General features: G+C 42.7%; 1 protein-coding gene across 1 annotated transcript in view; it reads right to left on the bottom strand.

Moving 5' to 3' along the window:
- The window catches only part of FREM2 (FRAS1 related extracellular matrix 2), a 583,269-nt gene that overhangs the window by 326,125 nt on the left and 229,743 nt on the right, over window positions 1-27,401 (bottom strand). Inside the window, exon 3 of the mRNA XM_085621760.1 lies at window positions 6,308-6,454. Within this exon, the coding sequence (XP_085477886.1) occupies window positions 6,308-6,454 (147 nt within the window). The remainder of the gene's footprint in view (window positions 1-6,307; window positions 6,455-27,401) is intronic.

The raw sequence follows: 27,401 nt of genomic DNA, 5'->3' as shown, positions 1-27,401 counted from the left end.
TCAGAGCAAGCAATTTATCAACCACACTCTCAATATATTATTTTTATTTGTGTGCTGCTCTTCTCATCTTAGTGTCCCTCATTTTTCTCACCACATTCTGCATTACTTTACATCAAAACATTCTGCTTTCACATTTCTTTAAGTTGTTTCTGCCTCCTTGTCAAATTATGTGTTTTTGTAAAAATTTTTTACTTTTAATCTCATTTACTCTATCTCCGTTACAAATTTGATGAGGTAAAGTGAATAGACAGCAGCACTGTAAGTACATGGGTGGGCTCCTACAGTAGTTAATCAAAAGTTCAAGTTTCAGTGTGTTTCTGTATTTGTAAATAGGTAAATAAGGTAAATAAGGTTTGTTTGTTCATTGTTAGGTTTAAATTGTTTTCTAATATGTTAATAAAATATACTTGTAAAATTATAAATATATTTATCAATAATCTGGTCCCAGGATGCTTGTTTCCAGTCCAGGGAGGATCTGGCCTGGCAGTTTGGGATGGACTGTTCCCCTGAGAAGAAGGGTCCAGACTGAATGGCATATGGCTGAGTCTTAACTGGAATGGCATGGTGAGCAAAACAACGATGTATTTAGGCCCAGATCTGTATACTTGGGGTGAAAGTTTGACATTGTTCAGCATTCCTACCATCAATTGTTCTTTTTGCAAATATTGCACTGCACATATTTGGTGTTACCTTCTTCCCCCCAGAAGTTATAGTAAAGCACTTCCACACATCACTTTCTTTTCTGCGAGGTGGTGAGTCTTCCTCCTCATCCTCCTCAGCCTCAATAGGTTGTAGATGCTCATCTTGGACGGACTACGTAGCTTCAGCCATAGTGTAAAAGCAGAGCATCAATGGTACTCAATCCTCCTTCTAGAGACTTCACTAGAGAAGTAACTTCTTTTAGGTGTGGTTTTCCACGTGCAAGGGAGGAGTCTTAATATATCCAATCAGAAGACAAGATCTGGGTGTGATTTCCAGTGAATTTGCAAATCTGGTCTGTAATTTTGCCTATACGTAAAACTTGTAAAATGGGTAATTTAGTTGAAAAACTGATATAAGGTGATTTATTTATACTTTTAAATATGTATACACTGATATCATTAATGCCGACCGGAAGTAAAATACGTAGAGTTGTAGTCTGTCTATGTTTACGGACCCGCAAACGTACAAAGAAACTCCCCACAAAAATTGTAAAAATATCATTTGTTTAATTACATTAAAAAACGTTATATACTTTACAATAATTACATATGCGAATTTTATATTTTTAAACATATAAAGACTATATTTATAAAAAAAGAATGTCTACAGTGCAACTAAAACTTAATTAAAAATCTAATTAAATTGTAATATATGTAGCATTTAAAATAAACCCAAAAATGAACTAAAAATCTAAACATTAAAGGGACATAATACTTTAGAAATGGAATTTGAAAAACCTTTAAAATGTACTGAAAAAAACATAGGTCATTAAAAAGCCCTTAGAAATTCACTGAAAAAGCCAAAGGTAACAGGGACATTATAGTTAGGCTCATATTTCACTCATACAAAACTACAGAAATTGAGTAGGTATAGTTACCTGAATTATTTATAACTTATGCCCCTGCAATGCACTGCTTATGGCCTTCCTTTTTACATCACTCATGACATGATCAGTGACATCACTCATGACATTTCAGATGACATCACTGATTACATCATCCACAGGAGCACTCACACACCAACTCACATCCCCATACAACCTCTCATATACCCACACCCACACCACCACTCAAATACCCATTCACAGACCCATACAACTACTCACAAACCCACACACTCATTCATAAAGCCACTTACACACCCACTCACTCTCCCATACAGCTACTCACCCAATCACTCAGTCACTCACCCATAGAGTCACTCACACACCCACCCACTCATAGAGCCACTCACACACACACTCACTCATACAGCCACTCACACATTGATACAGTCACACAGCTACTCACTCACCCATACAAACACTCACACAACCACACACTCACTCATACAGCCACTCACTCACTAGTGAATCCACTGGCACAGCCACTCACTCTCCCATACAGCTACTCACAACCCCTCACTCACCCATACAGCCAACCACACATCCACTCACTCTTACAGCCACTTACACACCCACTCACTCATACAGCCACTCACTTTCCCATACAGCTACTCACGCATCCTCTCAGCCATCCATGCAGCCACTCACACAGTCACTCACTCACCCATAGAGCCATTCACGGAGTTGAAATAAAGTAGTTGGTTCTCATTCATTCTACTACCACGAACATGCAATTGGGGAAGTTGGCTATGGGAGTTGTTGTCTTGTTTATCAGGGGGTGGAGGAGGTGGGTGTTGTTGGCATAGGACATGAGAGAGATGAGGGTGATAGTGTGAGTGGATGATGTTGGGAAACGGAATCATTCAGATGTTGAACAGGGTAGGGTTGAGAAACTATCCTTGGGGGAATCAAATGCTTGTTAAATAAGGACACTGCGTCACACCACGACTCTCCCCTCATTAGACCACACCACAGGCCATAATAATCAGATTTCTCAAATACAAGGATCAGGACAACAAGGCTAGTTTTCCAACTACACATCAAGCACCCCATAAAAAAAATACCTAAGAACTGCTTTTCTCACGTTTCCTCGGGTGATCAAGTGACAGATGACATTTTCTGATGAAGTCAAAAGACGACTGAGCTTAAAATACATTATGGTTTTTCTGGTCAAGTGATGAGTAGCTATGGAAGATAAATTATGGAGTTCCATGACTGCAAGACCACTTTGACTGGCTTGGTGAATCGCGGACAGAGGGATGAAATTGAAGGCCGGCAAGCCACCCAAAGAATAACAAGCGCTGAGATGAGCAATAAACAAACACCTGGAACTTTGCTGACTTGAAAGCAAATGCTCAGGGCTGGTAAAAGAACTGAAGGAGCTGAGGCACTGGTGCCAAGGGTTTCAGACAAAGAAAGTGAGGAGACACCTGAAGAGCAGTGCACAAGGGTTCTGGATGCCTTCCTTTTCATGCACCCAGTATCATTGCGGGTTGGTGTTTTTTTTATAACTGGCTAAGTGGTTGACTGTGCTTGGACAGTCAATAGTTTAAAAAAGCATTTTCACTTTTGCCCCCTAGGTCGGAAACTCCTTGTTGACTATGAGACTTTATGGGTCCTGGTCAGAAACCCACCTTTCGAGACCATCCTAACTTGTTAGTGTTACTTCTATATTCTGAACACTAGTCTTCTTATCTAATCAATATTTGTTCAGATGGTAGGGAAGCAGTTATTCTACGCACTTGGGTGGTGGGTAGTGTGATATGCACCGTAAGATGCTGTGGGGTGGGGGTTGCCTTGAGGAGGGAGGGGATGGACGAGGAGGAACGTTGGAACCAAAAACTGTTACATCAAAGTAAAGCTGAGGCATTGGGAATAATTGTTGCAGAATCACACCCAAAGACATGCGGGTGGCAACAATGAGGGGGTACTGGGTAGCCATGTATATGATTTAACTAGAGAGGGACTGCAGCAGGAGGCATGGAACATGAGCAGGATACTGATAACAATCGTGAAATTGGCTGAAACATGTACTCTTCATGAACTAACAAGCCATCAAGGGAAAGCGACTGGGGAAAAGGAGGAAGACCAGCTGGCAGATTTCTCCCCCATTGATCCCAAAGTAGTATTAGCTCTGTTTTCGAAATTGTCAGGAGCAAAGTGTTATAGTTATGTAATCCGGTACCTGCTGTGGGTAGTAATGCTTTTGGTAATGGCAGTACAGTAGTCACTGAAACTTGGACAAAGAGAGATAGTATTTCCACTAATACCCACCACTAACATTATTTCAGTAGGCGTGGTAGAGTATCTGTTGTGGTAGTTAAGGTTCTCTGACCACTGCAACAAATGTTAACATTCAGCTGGTATTTTTAGTGTTCAGGTCCATCCACAGCCTACAGACAAATGCCAATATAATACCAGACCAAAGAGCAGGGGAATTAAAATATTAGATTATGGTTATGAAAGGAATGGTCAGGAAAAAAGTAGAGGTTGAACCCCTAGTAATTCAACAATATATTTGACTCTGGCTTTTCTTCTTACCTATCCCTTAAAAAATGTCCACACTAATCTGTATTGGACATTTCCTACTCTAAAAAGCTGATTTTCTGTCAGGAAACGAAAATTTAAAAAATATGAGAACGTTACATTAAAATGTAGTTCCTTTTACTGCACTCCACTGAAAAACATACATTGGGCTATACTTTACATGAAAGTGAAACTGCTATCCTCATATATTAAATTGTTGTCATTGATAACAACTACATGTAACTTATTAACATCTGGAATTCAGGAGCATAAAGTCAACACCATTAAGAGTACCATGCAATAATTCTACTCTGACTGGATATCTTTAGCTTGAACGCTCATACTCATGCACTGCAGGTAAGTTTTGTTGGTGGTGCAATTTAAATACATAAAGGAAAAATAATGTTCTACTGGTCCTTTACAACAGGCACTTTTGAATGGTAAATTTTCTTAAAAGGGAGAGACAGTAATAGAATGGAACATCTGAAAGTGGCCAGAGTCAGTGTGAGTATATTTGCTTACAAGTAAGATGCAGATTTCCTTTCACCAATGCTAAACCATAACTACAAGTAACAGTAGGCCAAGCCAGAGGATGAGCTCCTTACATTCTGATAACATCGGATCTCTGCTTCAGTAAGTACTGAAGGAATATATATTTGAAGAAAATTCTAAGGATGTGGAGCCTTCCCAAACAAAAGTGCACATTTTGTGCTCAACACTAATTTCTCCAGAGCACTAATGTTTGTCCTAGATCAATTGATTTGTGAATAGTGTCATAACGTTGCCCACCACTATGGATTTCAGGCATGTACAGCAACCACATTCAACTGGGATTTTGAAGAAACATTGAGTAGTACGAACGAAAGTTAAAGACTTCCAAGGTGGAAAGTAAGATCCGGGCAGCATAAGCAAACATTTTTGAATGACAGTAAGTGACAGGCTTTTGAACTGTTGTTCTGGTATAAGCCTTTGCTCTTCTTGTCTACAGTGAAGTGTCTTCAATAGAATGTCTGGTTTTCCCGAAATTGTGGTCATTGACCCTCTGTGCCTTATAGCACATACCGAGTCTGGATACTGTTTAGATACATTAGAGTGCCAGTTGCTTCTTGCTGGGTGAACACACATAAGTGAGGCTGAAAATACCTCTTGTGAGTTCCACCCAAAAAGTGAACTCCAACGGTGGGCGGGCCTTCTTTATTACCAGAAGTTAAAGGTGCATGCTCTTGATGATTGTATTTATCTGCAGGATTAATTATTGCATTAAGATTCTATACCTTGTCTGGGTCAGCTTCCACAATCTATGGCAAGCCAAAAGGTATAATGTTCCTATGTACGGCTCTCAGCGCCAGGATACTGGTTTTGGCTCCAGTCAGGCACGGGTACTTCTCTTTTGCCTAGAACAGAGGCTCATGCTGCCAAGGTTCTTGGATCCATTTGAATAAGCGATGGTGCAAGATTTCATGATTGTACATTTGGAAATGTGTGTGTTACACACTTAGCTAAAATCATGTAGAGATAATGCCAGGGGATATGAGCCCCGTGTTCAGGAAGTACCGCAAGGCTGATATCTCCTAGCAGGCAGACAAGAGTTGTAATTACACCTTAGGGTGGGCAGTGGCTCACCCCAAATAAAATTAAAAAAAATTTAGAACCGATGTTTGATTGTGGGTGATGTAAAATTCCCATGAATGGCAAATGTGACACAGCTGAGGACCAGTCTCACATGGGTAACAAAGCTTTATATGGAAGTGATCAACCTAGGTTTTCAAACACTTTGTATCCGATCAAGGTTACGGTGTATACAGAGTCAGCTTTCGCCATTTGCAAAGCACTGGGAAATCTAATCTCTGTTCTTTGCCTATTCACTTCTGGCTATTTTAGGGAAACCTTGGACTACAAAATGCCAAGATCACTGGTACAACCTTATACTTGTTTTAGTGTGGCATCCAATTTGAATTTCTTACAAAAACTTGTCTGGTAGCACAATTCAAGAACACATATGTTAAAGCAAAGATCGCATGTAGGTATGCTACATAAAACGAGAACCTCAGACTAGCCGAACGTTAATGCCATCTTGACTCTGAAACTCCTATTCTGTACCTGGGCAAAAACTTCTCTTCTGATTACTAAGAAACTGTGTCAAAAATAGTTGTCCCTTAATAGTTAACCAGATTTGTACATTTGGAATCCACTTACTTATAAACGAGGTTTCACCCAAGTATCCGCGGCGTTTCAGGAAGATCTCTAGGTATTTGGCGTCTTCATTGACCAGGTAGTGCTCCCGCTCTAGGGATATCCATGCCCAATTCAATCGAAAATTTTGATTCTTCAGTTTATTGCCTCCTGAAAAGGAAGTGAAAGTACCTATGAATTTGCTTCGAGATTACAGTTTTAATTACAACGAGAAGACACGGTCATTACAGAAAAAATGCATCTGAAATATTTACACCAGAACATTTTGACGTAAATACATAGAATCAAATGATACAGAGAAATACACTGTCTACAAACACAAAAGTAATTTGGACAGAAATGTGCGTTTCTGAAATACACAGTGCAGCTGTTGGAGCGAATAACTTTTTCACTTTTTAATGTAAAACTTCGTAAATTCCAATAAAGGCAATTAGGTAAAGTATTTTCTACCCATGAGATGACCTTTCCTGGCACACAAATTCATAACCTGAAGCCTGCATTAACTGTTGCTCATTAAAACTTCAAAGCTATGGAAACATGAAGCTCTTTCCAAATGAGACTAACTGCACATTAATAGTTTCATGTAACTAACGAGGCTCAAGGCACAGGTGTGCACCAAGACAACTCTAGAACTGATAGATGCCAAAAATTCATATTTGAATAATTTCACATTCATGCCTGTGGCAGAGCAGAATTACATATTACAAAAGGCTCCCATATTTCTGCTATCTTGGTCCAAGAAATACAAAGCAAATATCATTATGTACATACCTATAGGCATATTGTTCAGCATCAGTTTGAAGAGTCTTGCTCTACGTGCAAGTTTGGAGTTTAAATACTTGCATAATTTTTTTAATTCTAATACCTTCCACCATGCTTAACTCATGAACATTGAGGGATCAAATTGATTTTGTGGTTAAGCTGCACATTATTAAAATGTACTATATGAATTTAACAACAAAACACAGCTTTGCAATTAGTTGCAACATCCTGCAGAATTCCAAATTAGGTAGATCACTAGTTTCCAGTAATAAACAAGCATTTGCAATGCAATAGGTCACGCATTAACGAGAGTTTAAGCTACTGGCAATGCATAGTTTAAACTCTCACAAATGCGAGACCTATTGCATTGCAAATATTTGTTGTTTTTTTTTTTACTAGAGCCCATGCAGCGCTTTCACGTTCATGAAGGGCGTATCCTACAGTAAAGTGAAACCGCGGAATGGGGGCTTTCACAAAAAAAGCATCTGTTTGTCAAGTTGATAAACAGATTTTTTGGGGGGGGTAAAAGCGCCCAAGCCGCGCTTTCACTCCAATGTCAGCCGCGTATCTTTCTTTAGATGCGGTTTGTGTAAAGAAAGGGGCGCGACTCGTAACTTCAGGACTCCTAAACTGAGAAAAATTCTAACTTTAAGACTTTCGGTATTCACAGAAGGCATTTAGGAGTCCTAAAGTTAGGACTCCTAACTTCTGTGAATAACGAAATGAGTAGGTGCCTTCTGTGAATACCAAAATGAGTAAGTGCCTTCTGTGAATACCAAAATGGTAGTAAGTTTAGTATTTTGTCTTAAGTTAGTTCTGTGACTCGGGCCCAATGTTTTTCACACACATCACTCACTCTTACACACGCGCGCAACATGATGAAACATGCAATGGACTTACACAAGTAAACGCACATGAATGTTGTGCTAATGGTAGTGGTGGACTGGTGATGTTGACTGTGGTCCTAATGGTGGTAGTAATAATAATCCGGTATTTGTAAAGTGTGACCCCTAAGGGTCTCATGGCGCTGGGGGCCGTCGGGGAGATTAAGTGAGCTATTGCCCAGAGTCACATGATGCTGAGCTGATCTGCCTCCGGCGCTGGGGATCGAATTTTGAGCCCTGGCCACTGTGCCACACCTCTCCTGGTGACAATGGTAACAGTGGTGGTGATAATGGCAGCAGTGGTGCGGGTAATGGTACTGGTGGTAATGGTAATCATGTTATTGGTGGCAATGGTGCTTAGTGGAATTATGACAACTTTTGGCCCTGGTGCCACTGCACCTCCTGCACCATTTAAATCAAGCCCCTTTTAATTGCAAGGTAAATGCAATTATGACTGCCTGTTTAGTAGTAAAATATAGAAATATTTAGTGTTTTGTTAAGTTATGACAACGTTTGGCCCCGGTGCCAGTGCACCGGCTACACCATTTAAATTAAGTCCCTTTCAACTGCAAGGTAACTGAAATTGTGACCGCCTGTTTAGTAGGTATTTAGAGGAGTTCTGACAATATTTTTTGCCCGGTGCCACTACACTTGCTGCACCGTTCATATTATGACCCTAGCGCTGCACTTGTGACTGCCTGTTTAGTTGTATGATATAGCAATAATTGGTGTTTAGTGGGGTGACTGGAGGTTTAATTCCTGGTGCCACTGCATCTGCTGCACTATTGAAATCATGACCCTAGTGATTTCTAGATAACTGCACTTGTGACTGCCTGTTTAGTTGTAAAATATAGCAATATTAGGTGTTTAGAGGAGGTCTGAGGAAATGTTTGCCCGGTGCCACTGCACCTGCAGCAGCATTCAAATCATGGCCCTGGTGCCTAAAGGATAACTGCACTTGTGACTGCCTGTTCAGTAGTAATATTTGGTGTTTAGTGGAGTTATGACAACTTTTGGGCCCGGTGCCACTGCACCTGCTGCATCATTTAAATCAAGCCCCTTTCAACTGCAAGGCAACTGCAACTGTGATTGCCTATTTAGTAGAACAATATAGTTATATTAGGTGTTTAGACAAGGTCTAACAACTTTTTGGACTGGTGCCACTGCACCTGCCGCACCGTTCAAACCATGACCCTGGTGCATGAAAGATAACTGCGCTGTGACTGCCTGTTTAGTAGTAAAATATATCAATAATTGGTGTTTAGTGGGTTGCCTGGAACTTTTGGTCCCGGTGCCACTGTATGTGCTGCACTATTGAAATCATGACCCTAGCGCATGCTAGATAACTGCAATTGTGACGGCCTGTTTAGTAGTTAAATATAGCAATATTATGTGTTTAGAGGAGTTCTGACAACTTTTGGGCCCAGTGCTCCTGCACCTGCTGCACCATAAAAATCATGACCGTAAGGTAACTGCACTTGTGGCTGCCAGTTTACTAGTAAAATATAGCATTGCTCTTGTATATTAACTTTATTTTTAATGCGCAATGTTTATTACAACATCTTAGAATTTGATCATATTGACCAAATACATTATGTTGAAAAAATCTATCTGATAATGCCTACAAAGTGCAAAGAGAGGTACTGAGGCATGGATAGGAAATGTCACAAACGTTCTAAGGCTAAAGCATCTGCTTTACAAAACTAAGTAATAAAAAGCAAGCATTCCAGCATACTGTTAGAAGCTGTCTGCCTTTTCCATGGGAAAAGATCTTATCTTGACAGTGAATTGGGCTTAAACAGTGAGAACAGCTTTAGTAGAAGTATCGTAAATGCGTACAGCCAGGGGAAGTTAACGAAAAAAAAATTCTGCACAAAAGCGAATAAACACAGTAATTCGGCTAAGGGAACTGATAGGAGCTCCCTTTTGAGATATATTAAATACAAGAGATTTTACAGGTGAAACCTAAAAACAATGCTATATGGCATCACATGTGTATGAATGAAGGTAAAAAGAAAGAAGCAGTTCATTCCTAATGTTTTCCTCAGTCTGTTTTCTTGTGTCTCAGTCCTTTGTCTGATAATCTCACAGGTACTGCAATTCTGCCCAGCACTGGCTTTACTTCTGTTATCTTATATACTTTTGGTCACTTAAGCATTTGCTTAAAGATGCTTTCTATCTAGCAAATATGATATCACTGTTAGTTGTGAATCATTTTCTCTAAATCTATAGAGAGACAGTATGGGCTATGCTCACAAGAGCATCTTATTCAAATGGGTAAAATAAAAACTACTAAGAAGATAACAGGGCAAGCAGTAGTGGCTGCTACGGGGCAATAGTGGTGGGGCGGAGAGCGGGGGTTAAAAAGAATAAAGAAAAATCCACTTACCTGCTGGCTGCCACCTCTCCTCCATCCGATACAGGAAACAGGACGCTTACAGGCTCCCAGACTTCCCTAAGGGAATCACGACGCTGCTGTCATGAGCATGACAGTAGCATTGTGCTTGGTCTGAGCGGCCTGGTTCCGCACTCAGACAGGGAGAGGGAGGCTGTGCTTGTTCTCTACCAGGCTGTGCAATACAGCCGGGTGGAGAAATGCTAAGCGTGCATGATTGTTTGGCCTACGATGGCTGACCAAATAGTCATGCACACTTAGAAAGTTCCCACCACTCCTCCCCTTGCTCTGTGGGCAGCCCAGCCACACCCGCAACTAAACTGATCTAGCATGGGAAAATAAAATGACAATAACATGGTGCTATTATCATTTTATTTTTCCTATGAGGCGACGCTCCTCTACCTTAGCGGGGGAGCCGGCCCTGAGGGCAAGGTTGCTATAGTTTGCTTTTTAAATAAGCAAACTAATACCACCACTCAAGTACTAGGAAGGTGTGCCTTGCACATAAAATACCATGATCACCTTAGTAACTAATGGTAGGAGAAACAATGCAAGCAGCACTTCTGCATCAGTCACCCCAATGCAGTGCGGCTTGGTCCTGCACGCTTGGCGAGTTAATACACATTCTCATTATAATTCGTGTTCCTCGTGCATCATACTGTGCTTTTTGAAAAGATTATCAAATGTTACCTTTGTGGTCGAATGGCCAAAACAAAAAGAACATAGACTTAGAAGATAGAGATAGATCTCCAAGTCATCGCTAGCGGCCACTTGTGGCGAGTCTGTCTCTCCAACTCCTTGAGGGAAAGGTACTGATAGGACTAGCTTGTTTTAGTAATGGTAGACCCTTCGCTTACTTTACGAGATCAACTTAAACCAAAATGCACTCCATGTAAACATGTCACATTCTTCCTTATTTTACAGATTATATTTAATAGCAAACACTCTATGAGCGCCTTCAAACTCAAAGGGTCCGATTCACAAATGTAAACATAGATGAAAGTTTTACTTTACGACTTTCAGTATTCACAAAGAGCATTTACGAGTAGTAAAGTTGGACTATTGTCTCAGTTTTGATCTCAGTTAAACTTAAGACCAAAACTTAAGTTTAACTGAGACTAAAGTCTAACTTTACTACTTGTAAATGTGCTTTGTGAATACCGAGATTCATAAAGTCAAACTTTTGTCTCAGTTTACCTGTGTGAATCGGGCCCAAAGTCTCTGACAGTTGCATGTATGGGCAATAATGATAGCCTCATTTCAAGCGGGGAGGTAAAATAAGGTACAAAGTCAAGTTTCTGCAGGGTCACACAAGATGTTCTGCACAGTTTTGCCCATGCAAGTTCCTAGTGGTATTGCCTGGAGGAATCTGAGTGAACAAAGACCCATTTCAAGCAAAGCAAATGTTTTTTGCAGTTGTATATAGAGTGATCTCGCCTCATGGGCATTGGAGAGATTTAAATAAACACCAGATTACCTTACACGAGGTCAGAGTAATTTTATTTTTTATAATTATTTTTTCAGGCACGGGAGAGTAGGTGTTTTTTCCAGAATCAGAAGATCAGGGGCGTAGGTTTGGGGGGTGTTACACCCCCCTTAATAAATGTATTTTCAGATTAATATTTGGGTACAGGTCCTTTCGTTCGGACATGGTAAAGTGTCTGTTGAATTTACCTATGAGATTTGCATAAACACACAGACAAAAACGCACACACACTCTCTCCTCTCTGTTTTGAAAGCCCTAAAAAATGTTTCTTTTACTAAATATAGTGTTTCTCCCATCTAGTACTTCTAGTGATCAGTATTCCTGTCCATTTCCACTTCATCTTAATCCCTTCTCATGCCCTGGGGTTTTCATATAATGTATTTTAACATTATATGCCAGCGTGATGGTCGAGAAATGGGATGCTAACTCCCCTCCCCCCCCCCCCCCCCCCCAATCTCGCTGACCAAGCGACGCCCCTGCAGAAGATGTTGACTCAACGCCGGGGCTCGAACCGGTGAAAGGGCTGCTCCTCTGACCGTTAGGCCTCATCCTCTAATCGGAAAAACACCTTTGCGACTAATTTGAAATCACAGCAGAATGAGGACGCTAGACTTCTTCCGCCCTGTCCCTTCAGACTAGAGAGATACAGATTTGCGAAAGTGCAGAAAAACTAAATGTAAATCTTAAATAGTGCAAATAACCTGTCCCACAACATGCCCAATTCTTTCGTTTTCCACACCTACTGCCCCCTGCAGTTTTTGCGACATACATTTTATTAACGTTTCTGCAATGCTTTCCGTGTACAGAAATACCACCAAAATCCCAGAACAATAGAATGCAATCTAATGTATCAGCGGCCACTTGGACAACTGTAAATGCGTTACGTATACCCAATAGTAAGTAAGTTCTACAAAAAAAGAACAAATCAATTCTGCTCTGAACATTTCTACATTCAAAGTGCTTAACAACATGTTGTCCCCAAACCTATTTCCAGAACACCCTGTATTAAGGGGAAGGCTTGAAATATGTTTTCACTGGTTTCCTCGCAGCAAATCGAATTTTAATTGCTTCCCCTCTGCTCGCAAGATAATGCCGGGCAGGCGGGTCTATTTTGGCTGGGTCTGGCTGGGGGCCTATCGGGCCAACATGAGGCGTGTGATCTCTCGAAGGTGGAAACCACTGAGGCGTGTAACTGGGGGAGGCTGATTATCAGATTATTGCTGTTTACTTTGATCTTTCACAGCTGCCCGGGTCAGGTGACGCGCACAGAACCTCTATCAGCAACTCATAGCAGGCCTCAGCAAAGAGAGCGCCTGCTGGACCACTGGCTACCCATGGACTTAGGGCATACTTGGTATCATTTCCACCTGTTTGAAGGACATTGGCATTCTGCTGGAGTTTTGGAAAGAGAAAACCATAATGGACCAGATTTTTTAAAAACTGAGGAAAACCACAGAGTTATAGACTTAAACCTGCGAAATGTGCAGATGCCTTTATTTCTGGAATCATAAAAGCACCTGTACTTACACCTAGAAGTTTGCATATTCCATAGATTAATACCCTAGGCCTGTTTCTCCTAGACTTACATTCCATCAGGATGAGCTATGTGCGGGAGTATGGTTAGTGTGCAATGTAGATTTGCACATATCATCCCCTCTTTTTACCACGTAAAGAAATCCCATTACCTATGCCCCTTAAAAATATGTGGGTGTTTGGGGTACATTACCACACCAAAAAGCGTCTTCACAAAGACATTTTGGAGTACGTCAGTAGCACTCCTGTAGTATTATTTAAAATGCTCTTAAGTGCCTTGGTGATTTGGCCCTATATATATAAAATGTGAATGTTTATATACAGCGAGCACAGATATAAAGGGTGGTGCCCTCTTTGCACTTTTGCTAATAGGGAGTTGGACATTTCGAAGCCAACTCACAAAGGCACCTAAGAGTATGTAAAAGAATACTTCTATAGTCCTACTCTCCATGCGCCCAAATTGTGTTGTAACTTGACCACTGTATGCAGTGCTCATACACACCCACTTCTATTAGGCTTGTGTTTTAAAGTGCTGTTAGGGTCACAAATGCATTGCCAATGTTTGAGAACACACATAAGGGTTCTAGTCGGTTTAATTTAGGTTAGCCAATTTTGGTTGACCAAAGAATTCTGTTCCGTGTTCCTCAAGAAAAGGTATTCAGTTGTGGGTCAACCTTGTCATGGTTTAGGCCAATGCCTTTATATTTGCATAGCCCTTATGCAGTGATGTCGAAGCTGTGCAAAACACAGTGGCAGCTCCTCCGCTAAGGCCCAAGAGCGTCGCCCCACTCCTTTTTAGAAGTGTAAATAAAGGAAACATAAAATGATAATAACTGGTTGTTATTATTATTTTATATTTCCCTGCTGCTGCAGAACTGTGGGCGGGGCTGCTCTGCTCTCAGAGCAGGGCAGGGAAGAGGGAAGTGCTTTGCCCACTCCAAGTGCGCATGAATGCTCAGTCTCCGGCTGGTCAAACATTCATGCGCACTTTGCATGTTCTCCAGGCAGTCTGGGTGGAGAACATGCCCATCTCAGTCCCTGGCTAAGCGTTAAACCACGGTGCTCAGACCAATCACAATGATGCATTGCAGCATTGAGATTGGCTATGGGGAGTCTGGGAGCCGGGTGCTTCCTGCTTCCCTATTCCGGCTTGAAGAGACGACGGAGGAGAGATGAGGAGGGACGCGGCAATCAGGTACGGTTTTTTCTTTTTTTTAGACCCCCTCATCACCCGCACCCCAGATCCGTGCCAGCCGCCACTGGTAAAACAGACATGTTTACACAATAACTTTACTTCATTTGGGTGCTGCGTGTGTTTTCGTATGAAGTATTACGAAAGTGCTGCTTGGTGGGAGGCATTTCAAAAAGCAATGTAATTAAAAGAAAACAAAGTGTTGGAATGATGGCTGGAATGCCAAACACCCCCAAGCTCTACTCAGGTACTTTGACTAAGACTGAACTAAAAGGACCATCTGTATTTACATTAATTTATCGATGAGCTACCAATGTCATAAGCTTGTAGGGAAGTTGTGAAAGTAATGTTTACAAGAGATACAAATCAAAGGAAGATGCCAGGATTAAAATGAATCATGAGCTTCTGGAAAGAAAACTGCATATTCTTTCCAAGAGATCTGCCATGCCTGCCAGAGAGATGGTTGCATCGTAAATGTCAAAATGTTCCCCTCCTTCCACACTGCTGGATGACGTCATGCTGCATAGCAGAGTTATTGCAACATGTTTTAGCGACAGGGAGGCTACTGCTGAAAAATAAAGAAACCAACACATCCAATTTTGTACTACATGGTCAATTGTGATTGCAAAAAATATGTAGTATGCTTCATGTAATAAATCACTGCAGTTTCAGTTGGGAAAGCTAAGAAATTGTCTTCACCACATGACCCAAGAACACATGCTTTAAGTATGAGTGCCAAGTGAAGCACCTGTAGTTACTCAGTGCAAGTCTTAATAGTAAGATTTGCACCTCTTGATTCCTATACTGGTCAAATGCGTGGTCAGAAACATGGTCAAAATATGGTCATCCTTTGCTGACTACTACTGATAGATAAACAGGGATAACTACTATTTGACAAAAAAATGTATCACCATGTATGGAGCATGAGTAAAAAGCAGCAAAGCGTGTACTGTGCTGTGCTATGGTCATCATAGGCAGAACAGCTCTCACTTTTGGAATAGCTGACTAGTGACACCATCAACCAAGGTAGTGTTGCAGCTCTAGCTAAGGATTGCTCTAATTAGATGGCAAAAGTGGACCAAATTGTGTGGCAGAGTTGGCTGTACTATGTGGCAAGGTAAGCCAAATTATGCAAAATGTAAACATAAATTCCATGACAAGGAAAGGAAGTTATACGGCACAATATCCATTGAAATTAAAATTACCTGGTGAAGTTAGTGGCATTATAATGAGCTATTCTTGACATTTGAACATATTTTGATACAATGGGATCCCAATACTATAAAAAACAGAAGTGTCCTTAAAAAGACAACTAAACACCTTTAGAAGCCTCTATTCAATGTTTTTCACAGTGCTTAATTTGAGCCGGTGGTTCGGCACCAGCACTTAATTGTCAAGACCAGCACTTATGACAGTCTGCCACAAGGTGGTGCTGCCTGGCCAATTTAGAGTTGACCCCAGCTACAGTTAATTATTAATGTAATATGCATTAAAAATGTATCTTACCTGCAACCCTAGCCCTTCTTTGGGTGCCTGGAATAGTCTGAATTGTCACACTTGTTTGTGATGGTTAGTAGTTGTGTTATTACTATCATTGGCAGCATGGCAGGGGCAGTGTGTGGTGCGAGCTGCAGTGGCCTCCTGACCAGAACTTATTTTGTTTTTACTAATTAAGCATTGGTTTTTCACCAACAATGAGTCACTTTGTCTGGCAGGAAAGCATCACAATGCCACAGCACTAACATGATCCTTTCTACCTCTCAGAGTAAAATAGCTTGTCTGCAAAATATTCAATGCTGCAATGAACGGTGAAAGCAAGTCTAAATGTATGCGCTTTGTATAATTAAAGGTGTGCTTCTTTCAGACTGCACTTCTCAGCTGTGTTTAGAAACATCTAAAACATCTCCTGTTTTGTTTCAGACTGCACTCACACTACAGGGTCTGCCGAAGCCTCGATTTTCAACAAGAAACTGCCCACGATAGCAGTATTGCACCTCACATATCTGTTATGCAATTGTTTCAGAAGTATACACTTTAAGGCTCCGACATCACAGTGCCCTACTGAAGTAGCTGCTGCTTCAGGAAGATTTGCTTATACATCAATTTGATTGACCAATACAACAAAATATTTTTGTAGCAACAACAAAAACATTATTTCCAACCAGAACTACATTTACACCCATAGGAGGTGTGCTTCCTTCTGCCAAGGAAAGACTGATTCCTACTGTAATCAAACGCCTTTGGCCAATACCATCAAGTGGACAAATTCTCACCTCATTAGTGCCTGAAAAGGGCAATTAATAGATGAAATTATACAGCACAGAACAGCAATCCATGTTCAGCTTCAGAGTAGCTTTTAATCCTTGTCAGTTAGAAACATTTCTGCTATTGAAAGGCTACAGTAAATGATGGACTACATGACAAGTGTGGCAAATCAATAATTATATAGAAAATAATCCAGATACACATAATTGTGGTGGCCCTGCCTGCATTACTTCTAGGTGACTACCTCATAGTACATTCTAGCAGTGAAATATAGACAGTGAACAACATGCATGGACATCATTTTATTAAAGAGGTGGTATGGGCGTATGCTTGTGTTTTGGGCACAAGAAAATATTTTTTTTAAAACACAAATTAAGTCTGTTAGTGTTCTTGGCCATAGAAAAGAGAGTGTATCGCTTTATATCCAGTAGATATCTTAGGCACTCACTATCAATTGTGGCAACATATTCAAATTCTACATCTTATGAAAGTCTACATTGTTCTTCTGTACCCAACCATACTGTCCAATTATGTGTTCAAATATACCACAGGAACATTTAAAACAAGCAGGTCTGTAGTTTTGTAAAACTGGACTACTTTTTGTGTGTAAGTGCACATCATGAAAGAGCTGAATGCCTCACTCACAGAGAGACAAGCCAATAAATGAAGTGGACCGATCCTGTACACCATGCTGTATGCTGTGGTGGGGGGAGCAAAAAAGCGAACGACAGACCAATGAATGAAAAGAGGCGGTCAAAATCCTGTACAAGTAAGTATAATATATAGGTACAATTTTATTAAAATCATATCAAATCAAATCAAAAGGCCTTGGCTAATGCCAAGCCTAAAAGGTTGTGATCTTTAAGGTATTCATGCAAGTTCTGGGAATGCATGGGCGCTGGGGATTTAAATTAAACATAATACACCAGGATCATAGCAATAACTCAGCAATTCTCCCCAAGATGGTTTGATTGACTGGAATTCTTATGTAAAAACTATGTAGGTGTTAGAAATTGGGTTTCTGGTTGACAGAGGTATGTACCCTGTCCAAGCAGGAATCACAATCCAAGTCAGGGTAAGTGTAGTACATACTAAAAGTTTACCTATTCTCACCCTCTGTTACCTTGGCACAGAGCATTCATGCTAAACTAAAGAGGCAATGTGTAAAGTATTTGTATACTCACACACAGTTACACAGTGAAAACACCACAAAAGTGCTCCACACAAGTTTAGAAAAATAGCCAATATTTATCTGAGTAAAACAAGACCAAAACAACAAAAATCCAACCAACAAACACAAGTCAAGATATGAATTTTACAGGATTAAATCAAAATGCAGCGCTTAGAAGTCAGTAGCTACAACTAGGGCTATCTGGTCGAGCTTGATCGGGGCAAATCCAAAAATTACGTCCAAACATGATGGAGCATGGTTTGGATACAGGAGTCACCCAGACCTGCTGCTAATACCTTGGATGAGTCGATGCTTGTCGATGATGCGTTAAAATCCAGAGGTGATGCTTTTTTATTGTAGGCGATGTGTCAGTTCCAAAGTCGAACAAAGTTGTTGATGCATTGATGTCAAAAGCTCTGTGTGTCAGTTCTGAGGCATCGATGTTGAACAGCTGACCTGAAGGTGATGCATCATGTAGAAGCCATGCCAGGCCGGGAATGCATCAGAGGTGCGGATGGGACAACGCAGACGTTGGCGATACACTGTCCGAGACTCAAGCAGCAGCAGTGATTTTGAGGCGCTGTGCTGGCAAAGTTGGAGCTGTGTTCTAAGTCGAGGTTGTTGCGTTACACACTCGGCGAGTGCTGCCCATGGCTTCAGTGCAAGCAGCAGCAATGCATCTGTTTAGCAGGGAATGCACCAGTTTCGAATAAGGCTTTAGAGTTGATGCATCACTTTCTTGGGTTTCAGCACCAAACACTCACTTCCAAGGGCCCAGGACTGGATTTGGCACAACTTGGCAGAGCAGGGCTCACAGCAGAGGAACCCAAGTGCTGGTAGCAAGACACAGGTGAAGTCTTTGATATCTCTGAGACTTCAGTAACAGGAGGCAAGCCCAAACAAGCTCTTGGAGAACCTTTAGATGCAGGATGCAGAGGGTAAAGTCCAGTTCTCTCACTCTCAGGCAAGAAGCAGCAGGCCAAAATAGCAAAGCAAGCAGCAAAGTGGAAGTCCCTCCTGGCAGCACAGCAACTCTTCATCCTGGCAGTCCAGAAGCGTCCTGATTATAGGGTGTCAGAGGTCCAGTACTTATTCCAATTTCAGTCTTTGAAGTAAGGAGACTTCAGAAAAAGGTCTTTGTAGTGCACAAGACCCTGCCCTTCCTGGCCCTGGCTCCAGACACACTACAGGGGGGTATGCAGATCTTTGTGTGGGGACAGTGCACAGCCCTATTCAGTATAAGTGTCTGCCCCTTCCTCTCATTATAGCTCAGAAAGACCCACCATCCTGGTGATGGGCCATCAAGATATGCAGGGCTCACCTCAGCTCCTTTGTGTGTGAATGTCTAAAGGTAAAGCAGAAAGTCCAGCTGTCATCCAACCCAGACGTGTATTCTAGGAACAGGCATAGGCACAGAATGGTTAAAGTAAGTAAATGCCAGCTTTCTAAAAGTGGCATTTTCAGACCTGTAATTTAAAAATCAACTTCGCTAAAAAAATATGTTTTTAGATTGTGATCCCAGAGACACCAAACTTACTCTTCGTATCTTTTCCCAATTCGAAGTTACACTTGTAAAGTGTTACAAGGCAGCTCCAATTCTAACCTATGGAAGAGATAGGCATTGCTGTAGTGAAAAACAAATTTAGCAGTTTTTCACGACTAGGACATGTAAAACAGAACAGCACATGCCCTACCTTTTAAGTTCTCTGCACACTGCCCATGGGACTACCCGGGGCCTACTTTAGGGGAGCCTTGAATGCAATAAAAAGGAAGGTTTGGGCCTGGCAAGTAGGTGAAAATGCCAGGTCGACATGGCAGTTTAAAACTGCACACACAGGCTCTGCAGCGGCAGGCCTGAGACAGGTTTGATGGGCTACTCATTTGGGTGGCACAAGCAGTGCTGCAGGCCCACTAGTAGCATTTGATTTACAAGCCCTGGGCACATGTAGTGCACTGTACTAGGGACTTATTAGTAAACCAAATATACATAACATGAAGAAAGCAAATGCCAGTAGATTTTAGACGCAGATCATGTGCACTTTAGCAATGGTCAGCAGTGAAAAAGTGCCCAGAGTCATAAAACCAGCAAAATGAAGTTTAGCACATGGTCAAAACAGGAGGTCAGAATGCAAAAAGTTGGGGTAATCCAGCAAAAAGGGCCATTTCCAACAGTACGGATTTTTTATGACAAACACATCCCTTTCCGGGGCCGCGGCTCTACCATTTATAAAACCAGTGTGACTTACCGGGATTTCTATTAAATGCTACAGCAACTGTGTAGTTCCATTTATTTTTGCTAGTGTCTAAAATGTTTCTTGAACAAACTTCCAGTGAGATCCACACCCTCACTCTCCAGATGAACAGCACGTGGCTTAAGCAGAGTACACAGCCTTCAGAATGTGGCACACGTATTAGCACTCTGACAATGCATTCGTCAAATCAATCTCGCAGTCTCCAGGTATGTGAAGCCTCACGCCTGGTGTGCTGATGGCCTAATACTCACTGAAAAGGCAGTCGTGCCACGAGTGCAGTCAAAGAAAGATTTGCCTGTGTAAAATTGTGGAGGAACCAGTTTCATGCAAAGAGAAGAGAATAGCAATCGTATATTGACAACTCCAACATGTTAACTTCACTAAAGAAACCTTACAAACGTTCTAGGTGCTGTTGAAAGGCAATAATTTACATTCACATTTTAGCTCTCCTCCAACAGGAGGCAGCACAGTTACAAAGAAAACACTTCATCCAGAGACGGTCTAACCACAACTGTCTATACCACCTCAGTAGACCTGCTTCTGTGTCAATGGGAAGGGGAAAATGCATTACAGAATCCTAAAGTGGGGTTATCTAAACTCAAGAAGACACTAACCTTTTTGAAATACTATTTTAGAGTGTTGGTACACTTTCCACTTAGATGGCAGGCCAATTGCGGATGGACACCGGCTCTGCTAGGCAGCTGAGATGATGCGAAACATGACCTCCATGGAGCCCCTCTCACAAGTTTAGACCCAGCAAAGAAGGTGCTTATGTTTGCTACCACCAAACCAAAGCCATCTCGTCCTCCTGCTTCCACACGCACCCCTTCCTTCATAAACTCTTCAAGTAGCTCCCCAGAGAGTCCAGGAAATCGGTCATGCATGCACTAGTTAGCTGCAGATTCTACTACAGCAATGCACTCTACGCCGGCACCATCCTGAAACTCCCAAAAGAACTGCAGACCATCCAAAACACCTACGCCAGACTCATCCTTATCATCCTGCTCACAGGTGCCTACAAAGCCCTCCACAACACCGCACCTGCGTACTTCAACCACTGCCTCTCCTTCTACACTCCCGCCAGACATCTCTGCTCCACCCAACTGGCAAGACCACTGCTGGAGGAAGATCCCTCTCCTACCTTGCTGCAAAGACCAGGAATTCCCTGCCTCTGCACCTCAGACCATCACCATTGCTGCAGCAATTCATGAAGGACCTCATGACCTAGCTCTACGACTGAATCGCAGACCCCCCACTTAGCGCCTTGAGACTATCACGGGTGAGTAGTCACACTTTATAAGACTCTGATTGATTGATTGATTGCTATAGATCACATCTTGATAAAAAGCTTCCCAGGGACAGCGCATTCCAGGGAACGTACACAAAGGGCATACAACAAGGCTTGCTCACCATTTAAATACGAATCAGGGCATTTGTTCCAAAGTGCAACTGTGCATCATCTTGCTTTGACTAGGTTCTACGTGTGAAAAAATTGCCCCTGTTACTTTTTTCGATTAATGTCAATTGGGCACCCACTTCCATTATCAGACAATGCACAATTTTAAAATCTTTGGAAGTGGTGGAGCATGGGTGTGAAGCAGGCATGTCAGAAGTTATTGCAGGTCCTGGGTCATGAAACTCACATCATATGGTGCCATCTACTGGTACTAGCAATCAGATGCCATGTAAATAATAAATAGAGTAGGCATGCTTTAAAATCTACAAATAATGTTGCAGCACAGGCTGAGGGCCTGAGGAATAATGACCAGTCTACCACCCCCACTCCCTTCTCTTTAGCCTAGTGAGATGGGCCATAATGCAATGTCGATGTACTCAATGATACGTGTATGTACAAAAACCAAATTGAACCAGTGTTGTCGAAATCACCCGACAAGACCTCTCCATCAACCCCGAGTCAGAAATACATGGTCAGGTAGGCCCTGTGCCATAGGTCTGATACTACTGATTGACAGGTCACAGGTGGGTTGGCATGTAACTAGCAGGACAAACGCGTGAACAGGAAAAATACAGATAGTCCCACCGGCAGCGACACCTCAATGGTCCTGGAAGTTTTATCCCAATAAAACCCACATGGCCGGATGGGGTGAGCGTTTTCAAAACACCATAAACTTAGATGCCACATGAAGTTAGGAACACTCGGCCAATCAACACACAGGACACACTACACACGCAGTGATCATGTGCTCCCCATGATGGACATCTGGACATGTTACCCACTGGCCCTCATTGTGTCCATGCAAGGTCGAGACCCACTTGCATTTGTCATCAGGTGGGAGTAATTTATGGCTCTGTGACAAGGCCCACATTCTACTCCCAGAACAGGATCTATGAATTGTTTTATGATGCTTCAAGAAATGTATAAAAAAACATTCAAAACGATTATACTTTTGTCGTCTTCAGACACGTTTCTGTATGCTGCACTCCTGGCCATAGTGTCTGATTAAACCAACTGTTCCTGTTTTGCCAAACGCCTCTTGTCTTTGTTTTTTCAAGGTAAATTCATATTAGAGCAACAGTAGCTAAGCTCTTGACCTTTAGTCCTGCACTATCACAATGCCCCTCCCTGCATCCTCACAGTGTCCACCCTCAAATAGCTTTGTTAGGCCCTTATTCACCATGACCAATAGTCAACCAATGTTCCCTTACATCCAACGGCACGTGGCACTGGTGCACGTGACCACACCGCCCCTGTTCTTGAAAAGTTACATTCGAGAGAAATAACTGCATTTCGGGTAAGAGGTAGGTGTGATGCGAGATCCACTACCCACACTGGGACCTTAATCACAACTAATTGCCATAATGTATCCCACTAAAACTAGGAAAGGGAGAGAAATATTATTGTCTTGTAATGATTGAAACCACCCTTTCAGCAGGGCATACTCGTCATCTACATTTGGGAAGCTGCTTCTGAATTGAATAGGCTACTTTGACAAATAGACTCAACAGCACCTTGACCAATTCAATCACATGCTGACGGCAAAAAAGAAGTCAACAATAAAATGCCACGATTTGCAAGTACCATGAACCTAAAACTGACTGTGGACAGTGCAATCTGCTGGCATTAAACCTTTGCTTGCAGTCTCATGTCGTTTTGCTATAGAATTATAGGCAACACTTGCTGAAAGAATAAACACTTGTGGTGATAGAGCCTGAACAATGCACTTAGTAAATTGCCCTTTTATTAGATTTTAATTTTGCTTTTCTCACAGTTCTGGCAGGACAACACAAAAATAGTAAGTCGGTATATAATTAAAGAAAATGCCGCGAACGTTTCTTCCACATCAACTTTAATTTATTTCAGATTAATTGCGCTTTACAAACTTTAAGGCTTAACTTTTAATATTATTTATTCAGGCAAAGCGCTTTGTGACTGATTGGTATCCCTTTATAGCTGTGCCAGACCAATTCATACTTCAATTGAGGTCATCTAACTGTAGCAACACAGAGCACAGTTTGATGAATGACAAAGGCTCCTGGAGTCACAGGTATTTGTAAGATCTCGAGTGCAGTATGCAGAACCCTTTCAAGAAAAATGCAGCTCATTTAAGCACCGGCTCTTAGAAGGAATGTTGATAACCAGTTGTGGGCCAGAGGCGATTGATGGATAGCTGGATCCACTGGTTTCTGAATGTATCAAACAACATGCGTTCACAAGCAGATTTCTATGTTGAGTGGGAATATGCTGTGTTCTGTTAAGGTATGTGAAATTATCATTTATCTGGTTAAATTGATCGAAATTCACAATTTAGCAATTCTGTACGCTGGATTTTTTCCAAATTCCTGACTAAAGTGTTAAAAATTGCAGGAAGATTTGCCTTCTTTTCAGCCAGCCTTGCTGTTGCTCACTCCCTTCCCACCATTGTTTAACTTATCTTACAGGAAAGAAAATGTGCAAAACAGTACGTTTACAGGGCCTGATTCACAAAGGTAACTTACACTTTTAAGCAAGTTTACACTTTTGAGTAAGTTTACTACTTTGCAATATCAACAAACTGCACTTTTGTAGTAACTTACACTTTTGTATTAAGGTCAGTATTGCATACAGCCAACCACTGTTACTGCAATTTGCTAATCTTGGCACCATTTGATGGATTTGCACGAAAGTGGTGATACCAGAATTGGTTTAACTTGCAAATTTCATGTCCAGCTTGAAAGTGGCAACATGGGGGCTCGGTTGTCCATGGCAAACTACTGCTGAACATGTCTGAAGGCTTCATGAAACAATAGCTAGCTGCAAGTTGGGTTTGCATGGCACATGGTCTGTGGTCTGGCCCTGCAGTCAACCTTGCAACATGATACAGAGACATTATCACTGACCACTACACACACCACACAACAACCACCAGTAAAACACGTTTACATTTCCATCTGAAACACACACAAATACTACGAAATAATGACTGGCTATGGTTCAACTCCTTTGAGAATGTTTAACCCCTTAACTGCTGTGCGAATCTCGCCATAGTGCGGGAGTTCTAAAGAGTGGGTGGAGCTGCGTCGGCCAACGGTCGCGAGCAGCACTGGGCAGGTACCGACGTGAGCACGGAACGGGTTAAAACACTCTAAAATTTACTTTAAAAAAAATCAAAGTTAAAGATCGCTTATAAAATAAAACTGAAACACTCTTGCAATTCCCCAGTTATGAATAGTTCAGTAAACTATAGCTCGGAGACCTGGTATGGAAATCCTAACGCACACACTAAATTCAATGGCAATGACAATACAATATTCATAACAATAAGGACTTCACACCACATAGTTAAACTTAAACATATACACAAAGAGATCATATTGTATCCATAGTCATGTCATTCATAATGTTAATGGTAAGCAAATATGCAGTGCCACTAGTGAGATAATTTATGTCACTTGTGGAGTCCTCTACTACATCAAGGGTGAGGTTATGAGCATTGCAACCACTCCAGCCACACCATGCAACCCCCCACCACGCAACCCCCCTGGACGGACCACCACTGCATACACTTCCACGTCGACAAACCCACCACCCCCAAACCTGCACCTCGCCCTCCGCGAGGGAACTGGAGCAAGGTCACAGAGGAGCAGCTCAACACCATCCTCAGCCGCGATGCCCCACACCTCGACCAACGCCAACCTCGCAGCAAAGGAACTTCACAGATGGATCACCAACTGTGCAGACTAGTTCGCACCCCTACGTAATCACGACAGACAGCGCCCCAGAAAGGCCACCTGGTTAACTGCCAACCTCCAAGAATCCAGACGAACCAGCAGACATCTTGAGAAGAATTGGAGAACCAGCAACTCCTCGGAAGACCGCACCACCTACAAGAACGCCATTGCAGAATACCACCAACGCATCAGATCCACCAAAAGGACCTTCATCCAGAACAAGATCTTCACCAACTCCAGCAACTCAAAGGAACTCTTCAGAATCATCCAAGATTTCACCAAACCCCCCAGCGAAACCATGGACATCACCTCCTCCTAGGACCTCAGCAACAAGCTCTGCTCCTACTTCCATCTGAAAATCAAGTGCCTCTATGACTACTTCAACGACCAGACACCTGACTCAGAAACCACTCCCTCCTCCAGCAACGCCAGCCACCCCACCATCTCCTCCTGGACCCCGTCACCACTGCATCGACCATGAAAGGCATTGACTCAGGAGTCCCCATGGACCGCTGCCCTCCGCACATCTTCCACAGAGCCGCCATGGCACTGGAACTACGAGTACCATCAACGCCATCTTCAAAACCGGCACTTTCCATGATGACTGGAAATGGACAGAAGTCAGGCTCCTACTCAAGAAGCCCTCATCAGATCCTATGGACCTCAAGAACTACCGACTCATCTCCTTCCTCCCCTTTGCAGCCAAAACGTTAACGTCCAACTAACGAAATTCATCGAAGAGAACTCCATCCTCGACCCCTCCCAATCCGGATTCCGCAGCAACCACAGCACTAAGACCACTCTACTCGCAGCTATAGACGACATCCACACCCTCCTAGACCAAGGACACACCGCGGCCCTGATCCTACTCGACCTCTCTGTAGCCTTTGACACCATCTCCCACCGCACACTCACCGCAAGACTCCATGACGCCGGCATACAGGGAACCGCCCTCGACTAGCTCCGCTCCTTCCTCACCAGCAGAACCCAAAGAATTAGACTTCCTCCCTTCCTCTCCAAACCCACGGAAATCAACTGCGGAATACCCCAAGCATCATCGCTCAGCCCCATGCTCTTCAACATCTACATGGCCCCTCTCGCCACCTTCGTTAAACATCACGGACTCAGCATAGTATCCTAGGCCGACGACACCCAGCTCAACCTCTCCCTCACCAAGGACCCCATCACCACCAGACTCAAATTCCAGGAAGGAATGAAGGACGTTGCATCCTGGATGAGCAGCAGCTGCCAGAAGCTCAAATCGGAGAAGGCAGAGGTCCTCGTCCTCGGACCCAACCCCTCCGCATGGGACAACACCTGGTGGTCCACCGCCCTCGGAAGACCCCCACCACCATGGATCACATCCGGAACCTCGGCATCGTACTCGACTCCTCCCTCTCCATGACCCAACAGGTCAACGCCATCGTCTCCACCTGTTTCAACACCCTCCACATCCTTCGGAAAACCTTCAAATGGATCCCCCCCCAATTAAGCCGGGATCAACAAGTCTCTGCTCTGCAAACTCCAGACCATACAGAACACCTCAGCCAGACTCGTCCTCGGCATCCCTCGACACGAACATGTCACCCAACACCTGTGAAACCTCCAATGGCTCCCCGTTGAGAAGAGAGTAACTTTCAAGATACCCACCCACGCCTACAAATGCCTCCACAACACCGGAACACAATATCTTAACAATAGAATCTCCTTCCACGTACCCAAGAGAAACCTCCGATCCGCTGACCTCACCAAACCCCCGTGAATCTGCAGAGCAAGAACGGGTGGGAGAACCTTCTCCTACATCGTGGCTAAGACCTGGAACGAGCTCCTGATCGACATCAGACGCGCCCGCACCCTGCACATCTTCAAGAAGACCCTCAAGACCTGGCTCTTCGACTGACTGGAGCTGCTCCCCCCACAGCACCTTGAGTCCCTCACGGGTGAGTAGTGAGCTTCAAAATTCCCTGATTGATTGAATGATTTGGGGC

Source organism: Triturus cristatus, chromosome 8, assembly GCF_964204655.1.
Source record: "Triturus cristatus chromosome 8, aTriCri1.1, whole genome shotgun sequence".
Lineage (NCBI taxonomy): Eukaryota > Metazoa > Chordata > Amphibia > Caudata > Salamandridae > Triturus > Triturus cristatus.
The sequence above is the reverse complement of the archived record's forward strand: the minus strand, read 5'-3'. Positions and strand labels throughout refer to the sequence as shown.